Below are 23,199 nucleotides of genomic sequence, written 5' to 3'. Positions count from 1 at the left end.
TTATGGCTACCGACGAAATATGGTATTTCGTCGGGCCAAATGTTGGTGGTCCTGTAGATATTGTTGATCGGTAGGTCGAGAGGATCTTTCACAGGAAGTTGTTCGGGCTTCATCTGTAAGAAAAATATCCGGTTAAAGGGTGCTTTACGCTTGGTCACCCCGCCACCCCTGGCGCAGGTCGAGGCGCAAGCGCGCGCAGATCGATAGCTCTGGCGAGCCTCGTGGGCGCACGCCTGCTTCGGCCCACAACAGTCATGGCGGATAGTGAATTCGAAGAGTTCCATCATATTTTCAACCGCCATCCTCAGAATGTTAACTCTTCCACTCCGTTTTACTCGTAAGTATTACTTAATTATTAACTCCCGTAACATTTCCCTCGACATCCCTCACTCTGAAAAAAGTCATATCAAAAGTGCTCGTAACGATTCGCATTTTTCCAAATTTGAGCCTTCGCGTAACTTCGTGCTTTGTTAGGGCTAGCCTGTTTAACTTATCGGTAAGATATATTTTAATGGTGATGACTGAACTGATTCATTAAACCAAAAATACTATGTCAATAAGAGTAATTTCCGCGTAATGTGTGTTCATGACGTTGACGTTTTAACAGACTTCGAATGAGTCGTCATCGATTTAGTGTAGCGTAATACTAACAAGATGTAGTTTACTAATTCTAATGCATTGAATAATTACTTTATATTGTGTACTTACTAGAAGAACCACCAATTTATAACCTATAAGAAAATATCGATTTTCTGTTTTTAAATGTAATTTCTTTTATTTTTTTGTCATAATGGGTTTCATAACTTACGGGGATTGCTGTAGATGTAGAAAGAGTTCAATAATAATAAAAACAATGTGGTAAATTCTCTTGATATACTACGCATATCAAAACTATAAATGTTTTAATGATTTTTAGAGAAATTAATATTCTCTTAATTCATCAAGAGCTGTTTATAAATCCATGTTGATATTGGTTCTGGGGTTTCTTCGTGCGTAGGTCGATAGGGCTCTTAGATTTTGTGCGTGTAAACTCAATCGACGTTTTGTGTATTGAAGTGTACCTAAATGGAAATACTTAATATGTAAATATCAGTACCTATTTGCGAATGATTATTGTTATTATTATTGTACAAATTGTACAAAATTAATGTATGTTTAGTTACAGCGTTCAAACTTCAATTAAAAAATCCCATATGGTTCAGTTTGGGAGTATTGACTAAAATGCTTAGGTCCATAATTTGCAAAACAGAGTTTTTTTTAAAACTTTTACCATAATTTAACTTATACGATCACGCGATTCTTGATTCATAGAGAACTCTACTCTAGACTGACCTGTAAGGCTAGATCTTGATATAGGAGATATCATCCCAAGGAGATATTTAAATTTCTCTAAGCATTTTTGCATACACATATAGTTAACATACACATACAACATACATATACCTATGACTGTCTTCGACCATATATGTTTCCTCGGGAAACGTCAATTTATACGACGTGATGATATATCATAACATCATGTCTTCGACACATCTCGCATTTGCAATTTGGTGGATCAATGATCGTTCCTGCTAGTTCCAGAAGTCTATTACTCTGCGTGTATTGTGTCTTGTGTCACACTTAACATCATACTATCATCATTATTAATTACCCAGAAGTCAGGTTGTCAAAATAAGGTTGGTTTTTAACAAAACAAGAACGTTAGAAAAAGCGAGAACGTTACATTCCACGTAAATATACAACGATACATCTATTATTTTGAATGGTACATTCAATTTAAGGGCATGAGAACACCCTCCTGACCCTTCCAGGCCTCCCCCAGCACATGCAATGACGTTTGAAATAAACCCTTTACTCTTGCTTGAAAATTTCGTATTACAACGATTTTCGTATAATGGTATAAAGTGTGATTTTCGTATAAAGGTGTGAATGTGTTGCATAACTGTATCCCCACTAAGGTATACGTGAAAATATCATTTTCATGACATGAAACCACATTGCCCTATGTCCAAATGAAATAATGGGCTTATAAGGCACCGGATTCTGGAAAACTGTCATAGTGCACTGTTATTAGTTTTTAGCCAAAATCACTAGATAAAATTGTGAAACATAAACAAATTGATTCACGTTTATATCTATAACATTGTTATGTTACAAAACTTCGATGTCCATTATCCCAGGATTATTGGTTTTTGCCGTAATAAGCAGAATTTCGTTTCTTTGTGATTTAGTCATGTTTCTGATATTCTTTCAGTGTCGTCTTTCTATCGTCGTGATGATAGGGTAGAGGACAATATACATTCTATTATCTACTTTTTCTATAGCCATTATTAATTTTCTCTGCTTCTTTCTATAGTCTTTATCTTCAAAGTAATAAACATTTGTGTTCGTAGATATATTGTTATTATTGTATCGCGACAACAACGCTGCCAAAATGGGATAATTCCGACATGATTTAAGATACTTACGGCCAAAATGATTTTGTCTAAAGTGTTTTCTACCCAATACCCACAGCCTTGCAGTATACATCATCTAATCTGACGAGGGAAGTTATCTGGTGATGATGGACAGATCAGATGATGGACAGATCAGATGATGGACGATCTATTCTGTCAGAAATCATGGTACTTTTGGTAGTGAGAAACTTATTATTGCAGATTTTTTATTTGCAAAAGGAAGCTGAGAGAATATTTTTTGAACATAAAAATTACCTTAATTTGTCTTGTCTGTTTAGGCTGGTACCAAATGTGGGTCTGGAGGAGGACTCCCCCACCTCGTCGCAGAGCGGTAGCGAGAGGCCGTGCGTGCGGGCGGGTGGCGCGGGCGCGGGGCCGGAGGGGCGCGCCAGCAGCGGAGAAGATGATGAGGATGACGATGGTCTGCGACCAGGCCGCGCGGCTCCCAGGGGGCCTGCAGTGAGCTGGGCGGGCGGCGAGCGCAGGCGGAGGAAGCTTCCGGAGATACCTAAGAACAAGAAATGTAAGTGATTAGTACATGACCTCATACAACAAATACAAAACAGAGTACATTCGATAGATGCATTCATTTTATTACAATGTAGATATTTTTAATTTTATTTACTTACAAACAAAACCTCTTATTTTCTCTCAAAATATTAAAACAAATCTACACATTTATTTATTTGCTGACGGACCAAGTCCAATTTCAACACATTACAAATTACACGAAGCAAAAATGTTAAAATACAGGATAATTAAATATAATTACAGCTATGACAAAAATAGGTCACAAAAATAATAAACATAATGTCAAGTTGAGACAAGAACAAGGTTTTGAAGGAGTTCACGACTTCATACAAAATATTATTTGCGTTTACACATACACATAATTAACATAAAAGCTTAAACACCTTGGTCCAGTATCTCCATGGTGAGGACACACTAACATAAACACACATTTTCAGTAATTCCAACCACACGCCAACCTCACACAACAAGAACAATATTTTTCAGACTCTGTATGTAATCATGTTTATATAAATAATAAATTTTAATAATTCTGACACTGATTTGAAAAGTGTTAATATTTTAAATAAGAACATCATTGTTTTATTAATGACAATAATTACAGGATAGTGGTATTTAGATTGCAGTCTTGTATTTCCCAACAATTTACACTTGGTGACAGTTTTTATTGTGAAAATAATTAATTTAGGTAACTATTTAAAATATATATTGTGTTTCTTTCCCTGTAGGACACTTGCGATTAAGTATTTTGATTTGTATATTGCGACGTTTCCACTGTTTTAGTAAATAATTATGTCTTTTTTTATGAAACCATTCTTTGCCAAACCTTATTATGTAGCGTATAAAAATTTGCGACAAGAATGGTATATATATTATTTCAATGATGCATTTTTGCCATAAGTTTATTCAAATCTTTGCCAGAAATTTATAACTATTTTATTGCAACCTCATTTGTATAATTATTATAAAATATCCATCAATATGCGATTTTTTGCGTTCTTTTCATATTTTAGCAAAAAACTACCTCAAAAAAAATCCCATTATAATTTGAGAAAACCCATCGCTTTGCTTCCTTCCCCGCATTGTTTTAAATGGCGGATGGCCGAGTATATCGTCTATATATTGCTCTTATTACAATCGTTTAAAATCCCAACCAAAAGATTTGATAATAGGTACATGTGAAAAGAATAACATCGCTATCCAACAAGTTTCCGTGCAAAATACGCCGTTCACAAATTGCATTGTTGCAGCTGTATTGATTTTATCTGTTGCGACTGAACATCAACCTATATTCGTAGATATTGTGTATTCGAAATAGTCTGCCAACTAAAACAAACGAATAACTTACCAATGGATAGATTGGATTCCGTAGGAAGTGCAAAGTGTGATTATTTAGTGGAAGTAATACGGTATGCCCAACTGTGATGTGCGCGCGGTGACAGAAAGCGATCGGCGAAGTAAGCGTCGCGGCGTCCGCCGGCGGAGGCGCTAGCGACGAAGCTCATCGATATTGTGCGACAGACGTCATCCGAACAGCCAGCCTTTTCCGATGCCTTATGGCTTGCACGATGACTGAACACTCGAGATTTATTCGATGACTGCCCTTGGAAACTAATAAAATGATTACCTTGATAATATCACAGTGGTTGTTTTCTCCGCGCGTTGTGAGTGAACGGGTGTCGTCCGTTTCTTATGACATGTGAATATTCACTTAAATATCAACTTTGTTTGTTTATATTTTAAACATATTGTGTGCGGTAACGCGATAATGAAGCGAAAAAGCTTATTCACTTCTCTAAACATCGCGGAGTTTGTTGTGATTGTGATGTGACTTTGCGTAACCTGTTGAATTTGCATATTGTGTAATGGTTCTTTGTTTCAATTATCTGGATTATTTCAACGAAAGAGGATAAGAATTATAACTTCAGAGCAGCAGTGCTAACGTTACTTCATATAAATAATATGAATAAAAAGAAGAAGAACGTTTTTATCGGCACAGGTAACACATCTGTTTATTAGCTCGATACAACCAGGGAAATACAAGATCAGCAATCTCTCCACTATGTGCTCATGTATCACGGCAAAGTTGTTCATAGACGATTCGAAAGAAACAATATAATATTTGCATCAATCTGTCAAAAAACTTGGCGCTTTGCAAACAGTCAATTCAATTACGTCAATTTATCACTCTATTAATCTTTTCTGGAACCGTTAATTGGCTGTGATATGTGATTAATTTTACGGTTATTTACACTATCGTAATGTGAATATAAACATTATTCCCTTGAACTACAATTTCTTATATTAATAAGAATTCTAAATTTTGTACTAGTTAACAAGAATGAGATTGAATATGACGAGATCGCTGTATTTGCGGCCCCCCTGAACATGACGCCCGCGTGCAGAGCACGCCCTGCACCCCGCTTGCGACGGGCCTGGCTCAAACTGGTATCGAGTGGGATTGGGTTGGATCTGCTTTGTTACTTGTGATGAGGAGCTGTCAATTACTGCTCCATGTAACAGATACAATACAATACTCAAACGTATTATATTGTATTGTGTCAAAATATGTGGATCATGTTACTAGTATAGTCATTTCTTTTAGTTCAATATTACGGAAAAATAATTAATATTATATTGTTTCTTTGAATCGAAAATGCAATGATTTAAGCCATACTTTTAAGAACTGAACAATTCATAGGACAGCGGAACTTTGTTAAGTTATCTGATAAAAATATGTAAACAATATTTATTATTGTAACTTCCTAAGGCCGGGTTGCTTCATATTTTAGCCAATTTTCAACCGAAAACTTCATATGTTGAACTCCGTTATAAAATAAAATATATATATAGTATATTACAAAAACAAAACTAAACAGTTACAAACCATATTTTAAATATTAGAATGGAGTTGAATGTGTAAAGTTATGGCTATATAATATAATGCATTTGGCTAAACTAAAGCAAAAACATGAAAAGAAATCGACCTAAAAAGTTCTCTGTTCAGCTTTGTGTTGATAGCAACGATAATATTGGGGTATTTTATAATCTAAAACACGTTATGACCTTCATATCGTCGAGTAGCGTTTTTAATTTTGACATTTTAACGGTCCCCGTTAAGGCGATGCCATACGTAGTAATGCAAAATCATGTGTTTTTGGTTTGAAAATTTGGTCACCTAGAAATGTTTCAGATGCTTTAATTAAATACTGCGAGTAGAATACATATTGACCTTTGAAATAATCGAGTATTTTCTTAGATAAGTCATTTTATAAGCCCAGAAAAAAATAATGTATAAGGCCCATGAAAACTGCTTTAAAGTTCAAAATCTCCTACTAACGAACCCATTTTCGGTTATGATTTTATTGTATAATGTGGCAAATTAAGTTATCTATAAAATGATCGAAAAAATTTGAATATTTATGCCTGAACATCCACAAAATCAAATAAAAGGCACCTTTTGGCCATGTTTTTTTATTGCATAAATCAAAACTGTCGGATGGTTTTATGCGGGAATTTAAACCTTATCGCTATTTACGTAAGGGTTGTTATTGATAGCGGCTCAATTGAAAATATTAATGACGTAGTGCATCGCCTTAAACACTGTTTCTCGGTTAGTTTCGTTTTGACTGTCAATGAGTCGTTCATGAGTCTTTCTAGAGCTCTTTTTATGAGCCGTATTTGTACGACTCCCGGTAAACCGTACCACGATTCAATTGAACGGTTACTCTTTTTCATCACGAGATATTTTAGAATAATAGCGCCATTTAAATTATGGAAGAATTAATTGTTATTACATACACAAGAAATTAACGGCGTTTGACGGTACTACATCTGGACTTGAATGAATGTATCTACACCTACTTATTTTTCTCGTAATACGAGTTGGCTTGCCGGTACCAAGAATCGTACCATTATTCATACTTAGGGGAGCCGTAGCAGGGGAGTCGTACCGAGTGAGCAATATCGGGAGAACACAGTATTCTCATTGTTAGTACGCTCTGAGCTCACGGCTCCCGTTCAATTGAGTCGACTCTTTGAGCCGTATGAAAAAATTGAGCTGATACAGTGGCTCCCGCTCTTAATAAAATGATTCATGACCTTAAACCTAAAACGGGTCTAGAATCTGAATTATTTAACGTGGACCGTTCAAATGTCAAAAAATCCAAATAACACACTGTCCACCATAACGGTCATGATGTGTGTGTTAGCTGATCACAATTTGACTAAACCTAAAACGGGTCGAGAATCTGAATTATTTAGCGTGGACCGTTCAAATGTCAGAAAATCCAAATAACACACTGTCCACCATAACGGTCATGATGTGTGTGTTAGCTGATCACAATTTGACTAAACCTAAAACGGGTCGAGAATCTGAATTATTTAGCGTGGACAGTTCAAATGTCAAAAAATCCAATTAACGGTGATTTAATGGTCATTGAGGAGTTTGAAATACCACATTAGTCTAGCCACTAAGTACGATGTATTGTTCATTTATGTACGTGTTACAGCGGTATCTTGAGTTTGTGATATGTTCTCTAGCATCCGTGATGGCGTTGTGCTCGGGACCCGCGTCCCTGGCAGAGGAAATGGGCGCAGTGACGGGCCCCACGCTGGCGCTCGCCCGCCCGCTGCTCGTGCTCAAGTGCGGCTACCTGCTGGACGAGGACAGCAGCCCCGACTCAGAGCGGCTGCACAGCCTGGGCGACGTGGATAGCGGTCACAGCACGGCACACTCACCAGCCGACACGGGGCCCAAAAGCCTTTCGCCCACGCCGCTCCAGACGCTACACACAGGTGATTATTGCACATTTTATTTTTGAAGTTAGGTAAAGCCATTTTAGATCTGATGAAGAAACTGTTCAACAGTTCAAGGTAGAAGCTAAGACATAAAGTAGAAGCGAAATCGTAGAAGAAATCTGTTCACATCTCTGAATATGTAATAACAATTAATACTTTGATAATTTTAGTGGCACTATTTTTATAAAATATCTCCCGTTAAAAAAAGAGTAACCGTTCAATTGAACCGTGATACGATTTACTGGGAGTTTTATGAATACGGCTCATCAAAAAGAGTTAGCTCAATTCGAGGTATTCACTATAAAAAATAAAAAAAAGTAACCGTGGAGTGACAGGAACAATACGCTTGGCACCTGAAACAAAATGATTTTAATCTAAATCAGCAACTCTAAGCACAGGCCATCTCTCTACCCAGGACTGTACAAAACTTTTTGAAGCATTCAAAATTCTCTCTGTTCAACACGAGATCGGCATTCCATGCCGGTCTTGAAATCCCTCTCAAGCCATCCAACATTTCTTCTCGGGCATCCTTCATCAACTCGCAGTGCCACAGAATGTGCTCGGCTGTCTGGTTAACATAAAACAATATAATTTTAACATAACGCAGCGCGGAAGGTTGGAATTGCATAAAACTTGACTCGTTACCACTGAGTTTGTATGGATAAAACGGCCTTCAACCAGATTTAAGGTCGGCTTTACCATACAAAAGTTTAACCGGCGTATAACAAGATAATTTTACTTAAAAACGCTATGTAAATATAACGCGGCGCGTAAGGTCGGAAATGTGAAAAAAATCACGGAAACCACGGCGTTTATGTAGTTAAAAAAAACCTTATACCAGTCTTAACGACGGCTTTACCTTACCAACCGCGTATTATATTATTTAAATTGCGTTTAATAATCTAATTTTACTTGCAAACTTGAAAACCGTTTTATTTTATTAATTCCCCATGAGAGAATTACTTTCACGGAGACAGAATTTAATAAGAAGGTGTGAAGAGAAAAGTTTAACTTTTCTGACTACGTATTTAGATCTAGTTATAAATGATGGTCTCGCTTCGCTAAAATTACTAAATTACTTATAGATATTACTCGGCACGTCTATTGCAGAAGTTTAAAGATATTGAATGTTTTAGAAATAATAGGTATCTGTGAACCTATACGAGAAAAAATGCCTTCGGATGGATTGTTTCCGCTGAGAATTGACCCAGAAAATCAATGTTTGCATTTCGTTGACGAAAGTAGCTCCTGCTCAAGGTTTGTGAACAGATTAATTAGCTTTTATATTGGGTATTATGAATGCATTTTAGCTAAGTTATGCATTCATAATACCCAATATAATTAGCTTTTATATTGGGTATTATGAATGCATTTTAGCTAAGTTATGCATTCATAATACCCAATATAATTAGCTTTTATATTGGGTATTATGAATGCATTTTAGCTAAGTTATGCATTCATAATACCCAATATAATTAGCTTTTATATTGGGTATTATGAATGCATTTTAGCTAAGTTATGCATTCATAATACCCAATATAATTAGCTTTTGTATTGGGCATTATGAATGCATTTTAGCTTAGTTATGCAGTATGAGGATTCCCAACCGGTACCTCACGGAACTACATTTGGTCGATCCCAATAATTACGATTGTGAATTTTCAAATTTACATATTATTATTTCAACAAAAAAATAATTAAATGATACGGTATGGTCAATGTTATGAAAACAAAAAATACAATAGTGATATTATTATAAGATTCTTATTAGAAGTTTATCCAAATGAAAATTATGAAGAAAAGTAGCCCCTAACCTTCAATGCTTTTAATCTGCAAAATAATTAATGGCCATACATCAACAGAATTCATTCTCGAGAAATCGAATAAGATTCCCCTTTAGAAAAAAAAACAGTAATGAGTCGTTGATACATGCAGAAATATAAACAAATTAAAACTGAAAATATGTGATATTTTTTAAATATTCATATATATACGCGTAAAAGGATTGTATTTGGGACATAGGTGTCTATTAAAAAACGTTATCGATTGAAAACCACAGAACTGAAGCATTGAGTATATCACTAAAATAATCAGAAAAAAGATTAAACAGTAAAGAATATATATATTTATTGGAAATCGCCCCTCTCCGCAGGGAGTGGAGAAAATAATAATTATTATTTCTTCTAGGTATTTGTCATAAATTATAGCTTACTAATACTTGAAGAACAATGCAATAACTGTAAATGGTGAAAACACTGATAAAATAACCAACACCAATCCATAAAGCACTAGGAGCAGTTATTAGAATAATGACAGAGTGGAGAGATGTTTCCTTTACCAGCACTAAAATCGAAAAGAAACTTCCAGAAACCCAAAATGATACCGAATCAGGAGTTCCGAGATCTAGGACCCGCAGGAAACTTACCGAGAACCGCCAAACAAAAGGTGTGGAAGAAGAAAAACTTTTTTTTAGATTTCTGAATTGCTCATTGGTGGATGATTAGATCCATGATTTTCACGCATCTTGTTTCGTCTGATTTAATTTAGTTGTTTTTCTAATTTGACTTATGATAAAGCTGTATTTTTTATCGATTTTCAGGATCACTCTCCCCCTCTTCGAGCTGCAGTACGTACCCCGGCGCGGCGGGTGGGGGAGTGTCCTTCAGCCAGCTCGAGATGCTCGAGGCCACGCACAGAGGCCTGCACAAGTTCATCCCGCGCCATCACGGGGAGATCGAGGTGGAGATTGGGGACCCGCTCTACGTGCAGAAGGAGGCCGAGGATCTCTGGTGCGAAGGTAAGAAACAGACTGATGGCGCTGTCCACACACTATTCGTTTATATCGTGAGACTCCCTCAGCCAGCTGGAGATGCTCGAGGCCACGCACAGAGGCCTGCACAAGTTCATCCCGCGCCATCACGGGGAGATCGAGGTGGAGATTGGGGACCCGCTCTACGTGCAGAAGGAGGCCGAGGATCTCTGGTGCGAAGGTAAGAAACAGACTGATGGCGCTGTCCACACACTATTCGTTTATATCGTGAGACTCCCTCAGCCAGCTGGAGATGCTCGAGGCCACACAGAGAAGCCACCACAAAAAGTTCGTGGTAGAGATAGGGGACCCGCTCTACGTGCAGACGGAGGCCGAGGATGGTGCGAAAGTAATAAACAAACTGTTGACACTGTCCACGCACTATTTTTTTACATCGCGAGACTCCCTCAGCCAGCTGGAGATGCTCGAGACCACACACAGAGCCCACCATAGAAAGTTCGAGGTGGAGATTGGGGACCAAGAAGGAGGCCGAGGATCTCTGGTGCGAAGGTAAGAACCAGACGGATATTTGTGTGTTTTGTGTTGTACGAGAAATGATTATGTTTGGTTGAGTAATTAGCTACCCTCCGGCCCATCAATTATTAAAGACCGCGGAGTCTCCGAGGATGTTCCATGCTCACTTGTCAATCGGCAACGATGTGAACTATTCATAAATAAGTAGGTACACAAAGATAGACAATAGTTCATTCAAAGGACGACCAAGGAAGTAGTTTTGTGGATCGTGTATGAAGTTCGATTTAGTTAGTTTGTGTATGTAGTTCGAAGTTTAATGGAATTAAAGATTTCGTAATAGAATATTAATCTTTCCAAAGCATTTAATATATGAATACTATTGTTAACATTTCTGAGGAGGTGTGTTCACGATAAGAGATTAAAATTTAGTATTATGGAACTGAAAAAAATAACTATGTTGAGATGCTACGTATAAACTTTACAAACCGATAATGAAGCTCGCCGAAGTAAGGTTAAGGGTTCGTTTCCCAACACCTTGTTATTATATATCGATGCCACCACCTAGACTAGTATTTATAAAGGTGTTCAGTAGATAAGCTAATGTCACATACACTTTTATTTGCAGGTGTAAATTTACGGACAGGCAGACAAGGCATATTTCCATCGGCTTACGCAGTGGATATGGACTACAATGACTTTGATCCGGCAAACGTTCAAGTCAAGAGGGAGCGCTACTTATTGGGGTAGGTTTTGATTACAGTCTCGTATAAAATAGTACTATAATAAATAAAAAAAATCTGACAGGATAACTCATCAAAATGACAATTCAACTCACCTTTAAAAAATTATATAAAGTGGCCAAAAAACTAACCAATAAACCTAAACTAAGAACCCATTAAGCCTAGGTTTTGTTTCTTCACTTTTCATGACTTTAGGTCACTTTTTAATAAATGGTTTAAATAAATGTGTCAAATTGTCATTTTAGAGTAATCCGGTCACTACCTAATATTATATCACTTTAGGTGGTTCGTTACGTTTGACAATGTTTGTGTTTGTGGCGGGCGATGTGGATATTGATTTGTGTATAAAACAACACAAAAAATAATATCTACGGGTGAAATCGAAATATGCGTAAAGCCCGGGCAACGTCGGGTACTTCAGCAATTTATATTTAAATAAGAGGTTTTTTTTACAAATCTACAGTTTTATTAGGAGATTGATCAAATTTTGACCTTCAAAACGCGACGAAGGGCACTGTCTATGTGATATTTTGAAAATCACCCCATACCCTTTTTCTCATCCTTTAAAGCAGAAAGAAGCACCCGGGCAACGCCGGGTGATCGATGACAATTAACCATCAATATTTAGTGGCAATCTCGCGCAAACACACGCAGAAACATTTCTTTAAAATTCGATAACATTACAGCAGTTAAGGCGAAGCTTGATGCTAAACCACTATTTTGATTAATCTTTATAACGAATTAGTGTACATTATGAATACCAAAAAATATGCTTTATATTAATTGAAGGTCTTCCTATCGTTTCGCTTGAGTACAATACAAATAAAAAATAAATTACTCAATAAAAAATGTAAATGTAAACTACTAAAAAATCTTTTTTTCAATATAAATGTATGAACGCGTAAAGGAAACAACTTTTAAAAATAGATAAGATTATCTGCGACACTTTCACTTGATTAACTTTTTTGCTTTCTTATAAAATTATTTACAAAATAAATAAAAACCAGTTTTGTGCTTGAAATCGAACGTTTCTGGACTCCGTTTGTCAAGCGATTTTAATGCCTATTACCTACGATATAAGGTATACCAAGAATATACACATGTTTGCCTTGCAGCTTCCTCTTAAGTTTTTGATGAAATTTGAAAATAGATGTATAATAGTAAAAAAAGCTTTTATAAAGCATCACCTAAGTGTCAATAACTATTGATAATTTCATATTTAAATTGACGGAAAAATATGTCTCCGTTAATTTATTTTTAAATGTATTTAAACGTTGAAAAAACGTATATTAATTGACTATAATTAGATAGAACCCATAAACTCACATTTTTACAGCATCCGTGATTTTTTTTAAAAAACGGCGTTGTTCGTATTAGTTAATTAATCGTATTAAGGGCGCCATAGGTACACAAAAAGACTCTTTATTATTGGTTAAAAATTGGAGGATTGAACACGATTGGCGCTAACAAAAATTGGAGGATTGAACACGATTGGCGCTAACAAAAATTGGACGATTGAACACGATTGGCGCTAACAAAAATTGGAGGATTAAACACGATTGGCGCTAACAAAAATTGGAGGATTGAACACGATTGGCGCTAACAAAAATTGGAGGATTAAACACGATTGGCGCTAACAAAAATTGGAGGATTGAACACGATTGGCGCTAACAAAAATTGGACGATTGAACACGATTGGCGCTAACAAAAATTGGAGGATTAAACACGATTGGCGCTAACAAAAATTGGAGGATTGAACACGATTGGCGCTAACAAAAATTTGCCCAAGGAATAGAATCTAGCAGTCTACAATGGGGTGCTGGTGCCTACCCTGATGCATGGCAGTGGGGCATGGAACAAATAGAGGAAGGATGAAAGTACACTGAACGCTTTAGAAATAGGATGCCTGAGATTCGGGAAGAATTCAAAGCTGATGTAAGCGTAATGAGTATGATTAAGAAAGGGACGCTTAGATGGTTTCACGTAGATAATATAATATATGACGCGAATGTGAATGGTAGAAGAGGTCGTGAAAGCCATGTCACGATCAAGTGAACCATAAACTTGAGTCGACCCATGGCAAAAGTTAAAATAACAGAAGGGTATGTATGAGACGATGTCTGAATGTGAATGAAGCCAGGAGTGTACCAACACCGAGTTGTTTGGCGGTCCGTCCTCTTTGCCTGGGAAACTAGGCGTTTACGCAGATTGTGATAACAGACAATACCTACCCAATGAGCTATCGAAAAGTATACCAAACGTTTAGCACACACTAATGTAAAACTGAATAGATGATATCACTTATCAGTAACATAAGATATTGTCTAAAATATAAACTAATACCGTGAGACAAATTACTAAAACTTCTTACCTACGCTATATATATATATTAATTGTATCATCCCCGAGCTTGATGCCCTGATCATGCATCCTATTAGTTAGAGAGTGTGTCTGATGGTTGGTTTTGTACGCACGTGGGTATATGTGTTGAGGAATATGTTAGTTTTTATCTTGGGTTCCTTGAGTTCCTAGTCGGTAGGTACATGTAATTTAACAGTGGCTATGATGGTAGGCCTGTCAAGTTGTTAATGACTCTATGCAATAAAAACAGGTCTCAAATAATTCGCCCGTCAAACAGCATAATTAAATGCAATAATTGATTCATCAAACTTACATAATTACAGACTTGCCAAAAAACGCGGTGAAAATTCATTCAATTGATAAACGACCATGCATGTGAAAACCTTACTAATTGATTCCAATAAATAGAAATTAACGTAAAATTGTTGGAAAGATGTATAAGATATACATACACATCGCTTACCCAGCCAAAGAAGGTTGTTTATGTGTTGTATAAACTTGAAATAATAATAAATTCTCATCGAATTTTGGAATTTTCCAGAGTAATTTAAGTGTTGTGTATATTTCTTCATTTTGAGGATGTTGTAAAATCAAATACCTTCTTAAAACCTTTTCCACTCTGTAGGCCACACATTCTGGCCCATTCATCCAGTACATTCTATGAAATATTATTTCCGATAAGTACAAAGAGTCGTCGCAAAATGTTGGATAAACCAAAATTTATTCATTTAAATTTACCATTAATTAGATATATTCTTGGAAAAATAGATGCATTATTTTAACTTGCTGAATGCTTGTTGTATTCCAATATTTTCGGAACAGTCAGTTGTTGTCCTACGACGGTCCCACTTTTTGTGACCATATTTTTTCGTTTTGTGGAACTATTATATTTCTATATAATTTACGTATTTAAAACATATATTTATTTAACCGTCATGGAAAAAAATGATAGTTTTACTGCGCAGTTCAGTTATAATGACGAATGTGATTGTATCGCTAGTAGTGATGATGAGGACCTTTTTACATTTAATAACATTGATTGCAATGACAATGGTAATGTGATATTAAGTGATAGTGAATAAGTGGGAAACAACCCAAGTGATACAGATATTGGAAGTGACATTATGCCACCCAAAAGAAAAAGATGTGCTTATTTCAGTGAAGATAGTGATGAAGAGAATATTGAGATTCCGCAACAACCTTCAACATCCATCAATCCCTCACTATCAAGTTCTTCTGATTCAACAAAAAGGTGGGATTTAATGTCTACGCATACACCAAATACACCACAACAACAAATACCTTTTTCTATTGGAAATAGAATAGTCGGGCCGAATACCCCCACAAATTGTTTGGAGCCTATTGACTACTTTAAGCTATTTTTCACAAATTCACTAATTAGTAACATCGTTGATGAAACAAATAAATATGCAAATGCTAAAATTATAAAAATGAATCCGGAGATAAATTCGATAATCGATAAATTCGAAGTGATGGTAAGTTAGTAATAATACAATAAGTAAGAAAGATAAATTCATAATGACATTGGACCGAATCATGAGTTTTTTATTGTGATAAATATACTTAAAGTGTGACATTGTTATATTATGTATAGTCATTTATAAATAAGTCTTAGGTGTAAGTCACTAGTAATAATTGTAAAAATTAGTTGTAAGCCAGAAATATAAGTCACTAGCTAAAAGTCGTACATGTAAGTTACTAGTTATAATTATAGTATGTACAAAACCCTAACTTGTAATCACCATGTAGCGGAACCTAAAATAATATAACCAATGCAAAATAAGAAACCGTTTACTAGCCATAAAACCTAAGCCAATCGGGTCCAGATAGTCACCGGTCAACTCTTGTGCGGTACAGGACAATTAGAAAGGAACTTCTACAAGGACTTACATTGGATTCTTTGTATATTATTCCCATATTTTACAAATTAACGCTGTGCAATAAAAGAAATTTTGTAAATAAAACATATTGAAATCAAACGTATTATTTTTTAGTTACCTAAGGTGTGATTTAACAACTATTTTATGCAAAATGTACCAAACATATAATGGTCACACGAATTACCAGATAGGGTGCCGCGAAAATAAAAACCAAAAATTTAATTTTTAAATCAAAAATATAACATTAGTTTTTAATCAGAGTAGCCAATTGGTTCTGAGAAAAAAATGGTCAGAGTGGAAAAGATTAAAAACTAGATAAAATTACCTTATAGATTTGTATTTGAAATATACATACTTTAGTATTTAGAAATTATTTAAACCCTTCAGTACATTCATCACATTTGTTTAGTTTGTAATGCCTTCTGAGTATTTCAAATGCGCTATATACATCTTATTTTTTAATTTTCTGTAAAAACCAGACGAAATTATCTTAAGGTGTATGTATTTAAAATAAACATTACTATTTCTGAATGATAAAATTTTAATATCAAACGTGAAAAATGTCAAAAACGCTAACCACATTTTTATATAATTTTTTACTCCAATCATAGAAAAATTGATAGAACTCGATATTTCGAAAACACGTTCGTTTTATTTGGGGAATTTGTAAGAAAATTGTAACTTAACTTTTATCTCGTTCATATAATAAAAAAATAAGAAATAATTTTTCAGATTAAACCGAATGTTACGATAGCGGCGCGAAATCTGAATTATTCATTGTGGCTATTTTTAGGAGTTTATTAGTGACATCCAGTATAAATATTTGAGACAAACTCGAAAGAATTATTATTTTCCTTTCTAACGTCAAAATTATTTAAATTATAATAAAATTTAAATATTTAATAACGTCAAAATTATTTATACCATAGTAAAATTTAAATATTTAATAACTTCAAAATTATTTAAATTATAATCAAATTTAAATATTTAATAACGTCAAAATTATTTAAATTATAATAAAATTTAAATATTTAATAACGTCAAAATTATTCAAATTATAATAAAATTTAATATTTAATAAGTATTTCCGCGTGGTAGAAAATAACATAAAAATATATATATAAAATATGGACGCCCGGTCAAATATGACTCTAAAACGTAGGAGGGGTTAAATAAAAAAAATCTGCTTCACGCTGATCACATTTTTAGTCCAATCATAGAAAAATTGAAAGAATTCGAAAACAAATACATTTTTAAAATTTGGACGCCCCGTCATATATGACCCCCAAACGCTGGAGGATTCAATCGTAATAGAATTCACAGTCACGTGTCGTTCTCGTATCTCGTTCATACAATTTATGATTTTAATAATAATTTCTGAAGAATAACCAAAAAATCCATATATTATGGATCTATTTTTGGCACACTTTAAACAGAGATTTCAAAAATTGTATTTACCTACACATGCATAAAATATGTTATTAAAAAATTCACTTTCATGGAAGTTTTATTAAAATTCAATTAAAAAAGAATGTGTCCCAAATAACCTCTTTTTTTTCGAAAACATTCACAAAATCACATTGTTAATGCAGAAAAACTGAAGAAAAATAACGTAAATAGTTATTTTGGTTATGTTTGTGTGTTTGTTCAGGTATCTGGGCTCGGTGGAGACGTTAGCACATAAGGGCACGGGTGTGGTGTGTCAGGCGGTCAAGAAGATAGTCGGCGAGCCGGACGTGGAGCCTCGCTCTCAGTCCTGCATCCTCGAGGTGTCCGACCAGGGTCTCAGGATGGTCGACAGATCAAAGCCGGGGGTGAGTACCCAAACTAAACTAAATATACTACTAGCGTACGATCCCTATCTACTTGATATTTAGAAAAAACACCAACAAAACTGTGCGTGAAGCGCGGGCAACACAGGAGATTTCTGCTAATTGTATATAATATTTGCGCGAGAAACATCTACATGAAATGAATGTGGACCGTGGTACAAAAGTGGAGATCCGATAAGAATGCAAGATTTAAAAGTTTCACAATGGGACGCTTAGATGGTTTGAACGTGTATGTAGGGTGTATCGATTTTTAACTTTTTTTTTGTTTTCAAATTCCAAGTTGAGAAAAAGTTGCTACTAGGTACGACAACTTACCACAATAATATTTGGATTTAAAAAAAAATGTTTAGGTGTCCCGCACAAGGCCTAAAGTATTAATTTTTTTCAAAAAATATCCAATTTTTTTAAAATTTATAAAAATAAAATCGTAACTTTTGTGTTTATTCCAAGTTAAAAAACAGTAATATTAGGGCATAAAAATAAGTAAGAAACGATTTTTTTTATAAAAAATGGATTTTGGGTCTCCCGCACAAGCCCTAAAGTTTGTTAATTTTGATGAAATTTTGTAATTTTGTGTACATATATGAACCATGTTAGTTTTTTAAGTTTAAACCACCGGAATTAATTTTAATTTTCTTACAGAAGGCATAAAATGAGTTCAGAACACAAAAGTTACGTATTTATTTTTTTAAAATTTAATTTTTTTTAAATATTTAAAAAAAAAAATTAAAACTTTAAGCCTTGTGCGGGAGACCTAAACATTTTTTTAAAAATCCAAAACTTTTTGTGGTAAGTTGTGGTACCTAGTAACAACTTTTTCTCAACTTGGAATTTGAAAACAAAAAAAAAGTTAAAAATCGATACACCCTAGTGTATAGTGAATGAACAGAGAAAGGGTGTAAGGAGAATACACGACTCGATAAATAACGGTAGAAGGAGTTCGCGCACGAGGAAGATGTGACCCTACTAATTGGCACAAATAATCGAGTGGCAGAAGTAAAGATTAATATAAAATCATTATTACCTCCTATGAATAATTTGTGTTTTTGTTTGTGTGTTGCAGCGTAGAGACAACGCGCCGTGCATCGACTATTTCTACTCCCTGAAGAACGTGTCGTTCTGCGCGTTCCACCCTCGCGACCACCGCTACCTCGGCTTCATCACCAAGCACCCCACGCTGCAAAGGTTCGCGTGCCACGTCTTCCGTGGTCAGGACTCCACGCGCCCCGTGGCAGAAGCTGTCGGGTTAGTACACCCTTCATTACACAATGTATACGTGTGTAATGCTGACCCTGTACAAATCGCACGTGCGCCCAGTTGTTGAATTTCGCAGCCATCTCTGGCCTGGAACCCTAAAGAACTTGAAAAAACCACTGGTCCGTTTGATATCTTAGCAAACGTATAGCAATCTTTAAAGCACAGTCGGGAAACACGCGCCCAACATTTGTGTACGGTCAAAAGACTCGTTCTTGTCGTTCTAGTTCAACAGCTGTGGAACGATTTGTCAGCCGGTATTCGTGTTTTTTCCCTCCTGCAAAATGGGTCTGTGATTTTAAGACTTGAGATTTTCCAAAGTAAGTCCATGGATGTGAAGGAGTCAGCTGGTCCGTCCACTTTGCCTACCCCTGCAGGGAAACGGATAAACTTTAAGTACATAACATTAGGGACACTTATTGGTAAAATAGTAAAATTTAAACTACTAGCCGAAGTAGAATATTATTGACTGGGAGAAACTAGTTACAATTACTTGAATAACTCGTATATTATAAAATAACTATTAATATACATCGATGCCATGAGCAATGAACTAGCTCTACGTGCGAACTAGTGAAAAAAGCAAACACTAATGAAATTTCGAATGCATTTTAGGGCGTCGTCCCACGGGTAGTTAAGCGGTATACCGAGAGCCCACTGATCCATTTATTTGGATTTTGGCCTGCAAACTGGTCGGAGAGCAGCGGGTGGATTGAGACGTATTTTCCAATAACAGCTAGCTGTACGTGGTTTCAGTAGACGCTCGATATTCAGCGTCACCGTTGATATCAAATGACAAACTTTTAACTATCAATTTTATCGATAACCTTTATTTTATTAAAAAATGCTTCAATATTCTTATGAATTAATAAGGCGCATTAATAATATCACAAAAAATCCATAACCTCGTTGGTAGTGACTTGACACACAGTCGTTTGTTATTGTTTACTTAAATATTAACCTACAAAGTACAACATTGTTTTGACATCTGCAGTGTGCTGAGACATCGCGGAACATTCCCCGCATCCTTACAGCTCTCGGTTTATTTAGATTCCTCACCGACTCGTGGGACAGGGGCCTTAATTTACAGTACAAATTTACAAATTCCCTGTTCGTTGAACTGACGCCCGACTTTCTCATTCTTCACAGCAATACGGGGAAGTCCATAAACCCCAAAGGGCTTTTAAGGTTCAGGTACTAGGTACCTGCTTTTTCTGCAGCCGACCGCGGACCACCGAGTGATAATTGTTCCTTCACGTGCCAAGCTGTTTTAATATGTTAAAAAATTGATTCTTATTGTTTACTTGTAGGCCTAATCTGTACTGATTAATAGAACGAGTTTGAACGTTAAGAGACTAAATACACTGTATTTGCCACCCCCAAAATTTTCTTGCTAGGGCCTCGATTCTCGACAAAGTCATTCCACTCGAACAACGAATGGTTCGATCCACTCGTTGTTCGAGTGGAATGACTTTTGACATTTGGCGTATGTAAGTGTGTACCTTGGACGAGACTCAAAATAAGAGTGTCGACCAATGTATGTATTTTGGACGGCGTTTGGGGGCGGCCTGGATTGGAGAATCGATACCCAGTTCGTATGCAAAACAGTCAAAGACAGTAAGACAATCCTGATAAGTTGTATTGCCTATACACAATTATTACTCCTTTCAGCTCAAATTGTGGAATGTTTTCTGTTTCAGGCGCGCCTTTCAAAGGTTTTACCAGAAGTTCATAGAAACCGCTTATCCCGTGGAGGACATCTACATAGAGTGAAGAAGAACCCACCCGTTGTTTTTATTTCGTTAAGACTAGGTTTTCACCAACAAATTACTGTTATTGAAGCTTTTACCTAAATTTGTTATTTTCTGTGATTGAAAACAAATTTGTTTTGTTCAAACTTTACGATTTCATTTAACATGATGATTATTATTAATTAAGTAGTTATTTTTTAGACTTCAACTCAGTGATGCAAAGTCACAGTAATATTACTCACTTAACATAATAATAATATGTAGATATCTGATATGAACAAGGTTTAATAACTTAATATTCGAACCTATGTACTGTCACTTTTTACATAATATTTTAAAAGGAAATGTCCGTATCTTGAAGTGATAAGGAAACTTGTTTATTGATACGATGTATTATTACACAATGGCAATGCATTGAGATGCTTTAAATAACTGTACGTTAGCCGAAATCAAAAGTGAGAAAAACATTAACATTAGGTGTTTATTTACAACACACCCTGGTTGCCGGTAAGATAGGTGTGACAAATCTATTTTTTCAGATTTAATTATTATAACAATTATTATTCATAGAGACAATGAAAGTGACCTCCGAAGACTCGAGTAGCCTTCGCCATAAGCAATACAACACAGAGTACTTTACAAGGAGAACCCAATTTATTGGTGATATATTGTTTTTAAATGCTAGCTGAAATCAATAATAAATTACTCATTATTATTATTGTTAAAAAGGCTTTCGTGAATCTGTAACCTTCTGTGATTAAATTATTATTTCGTCAGTGAAATTTTCAGATTTCGTAAGGAAATCTACTCTTAGTATTGTAAATATTTAAGATCAGTATTTGAAGTAACGTAATTTAGGAATGAATGTATATAATAATCTCAATATTTTATCATTAAAAATATAAATGATCATTAGAAAGGAGAACTCGAGGAGAAAACGGAACGGCAGATCAGTGAATGTGGATGATGACAATGACAATGACAATGGTTAGTACCCGACACAATTGGCACCTGCCGCTGTTGGATATTTCTAATAATCTTTAATCCTACACTTTACGTGAGTAGGTCTCACTCGACATACACTAGGGGTTAACTAAACTAACCAAGAATCTCTGAAAAGCAAATTAAATATAGATAAATTCATATTGGCTTGAATACTCGAAGATTCCCCCACAGGCTTCTCTTAGTTTTTTTTCTGGTAATCGAAAGTGTAAACAAATGCGGGTCTGCCGTACGCGTGGACATATAGTTTATACTTCGAAGTGTGGTGTTGAGGTGATGCATACAGATAAACATAATAAGGTGCTGTTAACTACCAGAAGGTATTCCAACAGGCTTCCCTTAAAGTATGTTCCTGATATTGAATAAGTTATTAACCCGTGCCGCTCCGCGGTAAGCGTTTACGAAGACATACATTTTATACTTCGAAGTGTGGTGTTCAAGATGCTTACAGTTTGTTAATAAGGTACTGTTAAATACCAGAAGATTCCCTACAGGCTTCCCTTAGCATTTCCTGATATTGAATAGGTGAACAAGTCGCGCAGTTGTGCGCGTTTATACTTCGAAGGGTGTTGTTCAGGTGATGCTTACAGTTTAAACTTTATAAGGTATAATATCACATATTTTAATACACATCACGCTGCGGCAGAAGATCTGCTGGAGGTGGTGTGGTTAGGGCCTCGATTCTCGACGAAGTCATTCGACTCAAACAACGAGTGGTACGACCCACTCTTTGTTCGAGTGAAATGACTTTTGACATTTGGAGTATGTAATTTCGACGGCGACTGCGAGCGACCTGGATTGGAGAATCGATACCCTGGTATCATTGATTTCTGTTATAATTATTCAGCATATTTGTTCACATCAACTGATAAAATAAATGATCTGGCACCCATGCCTCTTTAAAATTCTTCTATTTCTTTTACCCCCACTCATTCCATGTAATATTTTACTATGTATTGCTTCAACTTGAGTAGCCTGCGTTGTAACATAAACATATTTATAGTTCAATATTAAATTAATATGTGTTTAGCAATTTCGTATCTACATGTCACAGTCACCGTTCTGTCGAAAGTCACTGTTTCCTCTGTTTACAGATGACTTTACAATAAATGATCACTGAAGAGATAAATTTTCTTTATAATAAAGAGATATTGTGTGTTGTAGAAGTATCCTTGTGCCGAAGTAAGATATTTTAGTAAAATTTATGATGAAATTAATCAAACAAATTGCTAAATCGAAATTATTTATTGAAAAGATAATACCCTACCCCTCAGGCCTCTGACATATT

The 23,199-nt window shown here is 35.5% G+C and overlaps 1 protein-coding gene across 1 annotated transcript; it reads left to right on the top strand.

Moving 5' to 3' along the window:
- Nucleotides 1-236: 236 nt before the first annotated feature.
- On the top strand, nucleotides 237-22,798 carry Aplip1 (JNK-interacting protein Aplip1). The gene is made up of 8 exons (XM_089645692.1): nucleotides 237-337; nucleotides 2,735-2,979; nucleotides 7,530-7,784; nucleotides 10,387-10,584; nucleotides 11,696-11,813; nucleotides 17,724-17,886; nucleotides 18,968-19,149; nucleotides 20,859-22,798. Exons 1-8 carry the CDS (start codon nucleotides 255-257, stop codon nucleotides 20,929-20,931), a joined length of 1,317 nt encoding a protein of 438 aa, XP_089501818.1. The 5' UTR covers nucleotides 237-254; the 3' UTR covers nucleotides 20,932-22,798.
- The last annotated feature ends 401 nt before the right edge of the window (nucleotides 22,799-23,199 follow it).

Source organism: Hesperophylax consimilis, chromosome 23 (assembly GCF_061612785.1).
Source record: "Hesperophylax consimilis isolate HC1 chromosome 23, BYU_Hcon_1.0, whole genome shotgun sequence".
NCBI classification, from domain to species: Eukaryota; Metazoa; Arthropoda; class Insecta; order Trichoptera; family Limnephilidae; genus Hesperophylax; species Hesperophylax consimilis.
Note: the sequence above shows the minus strand (reverse complement) of the source record. Positions and strands in the feature narration are given on the sequence as shown.

Excerpts from the sequence above, each read along its gene's own strand:
- Aplip1 (XM_089645692.1), top strand. The coding sequence starts at position 255 with ATGGCGGATAGTGAATTCGAAGAGTTCCATCATATTTTCAACCGCCAT. Across the intron at positions 338-2,734 it reads TCTTCCACTCCGTTTTACTC|GCTGGTACCAAATGTGGGTC; the intron begins GTAAGTATTACT and ends TTGTCTGTTTAG. Across the intron at positions 11,814-17,723 it reads AGGGAGCGCTACTTATTGGG|GTATCTGGGCTCGGTGGAGA; the intron begins GTAGGTTTTGAT and ends GTGTTTGTTCAG.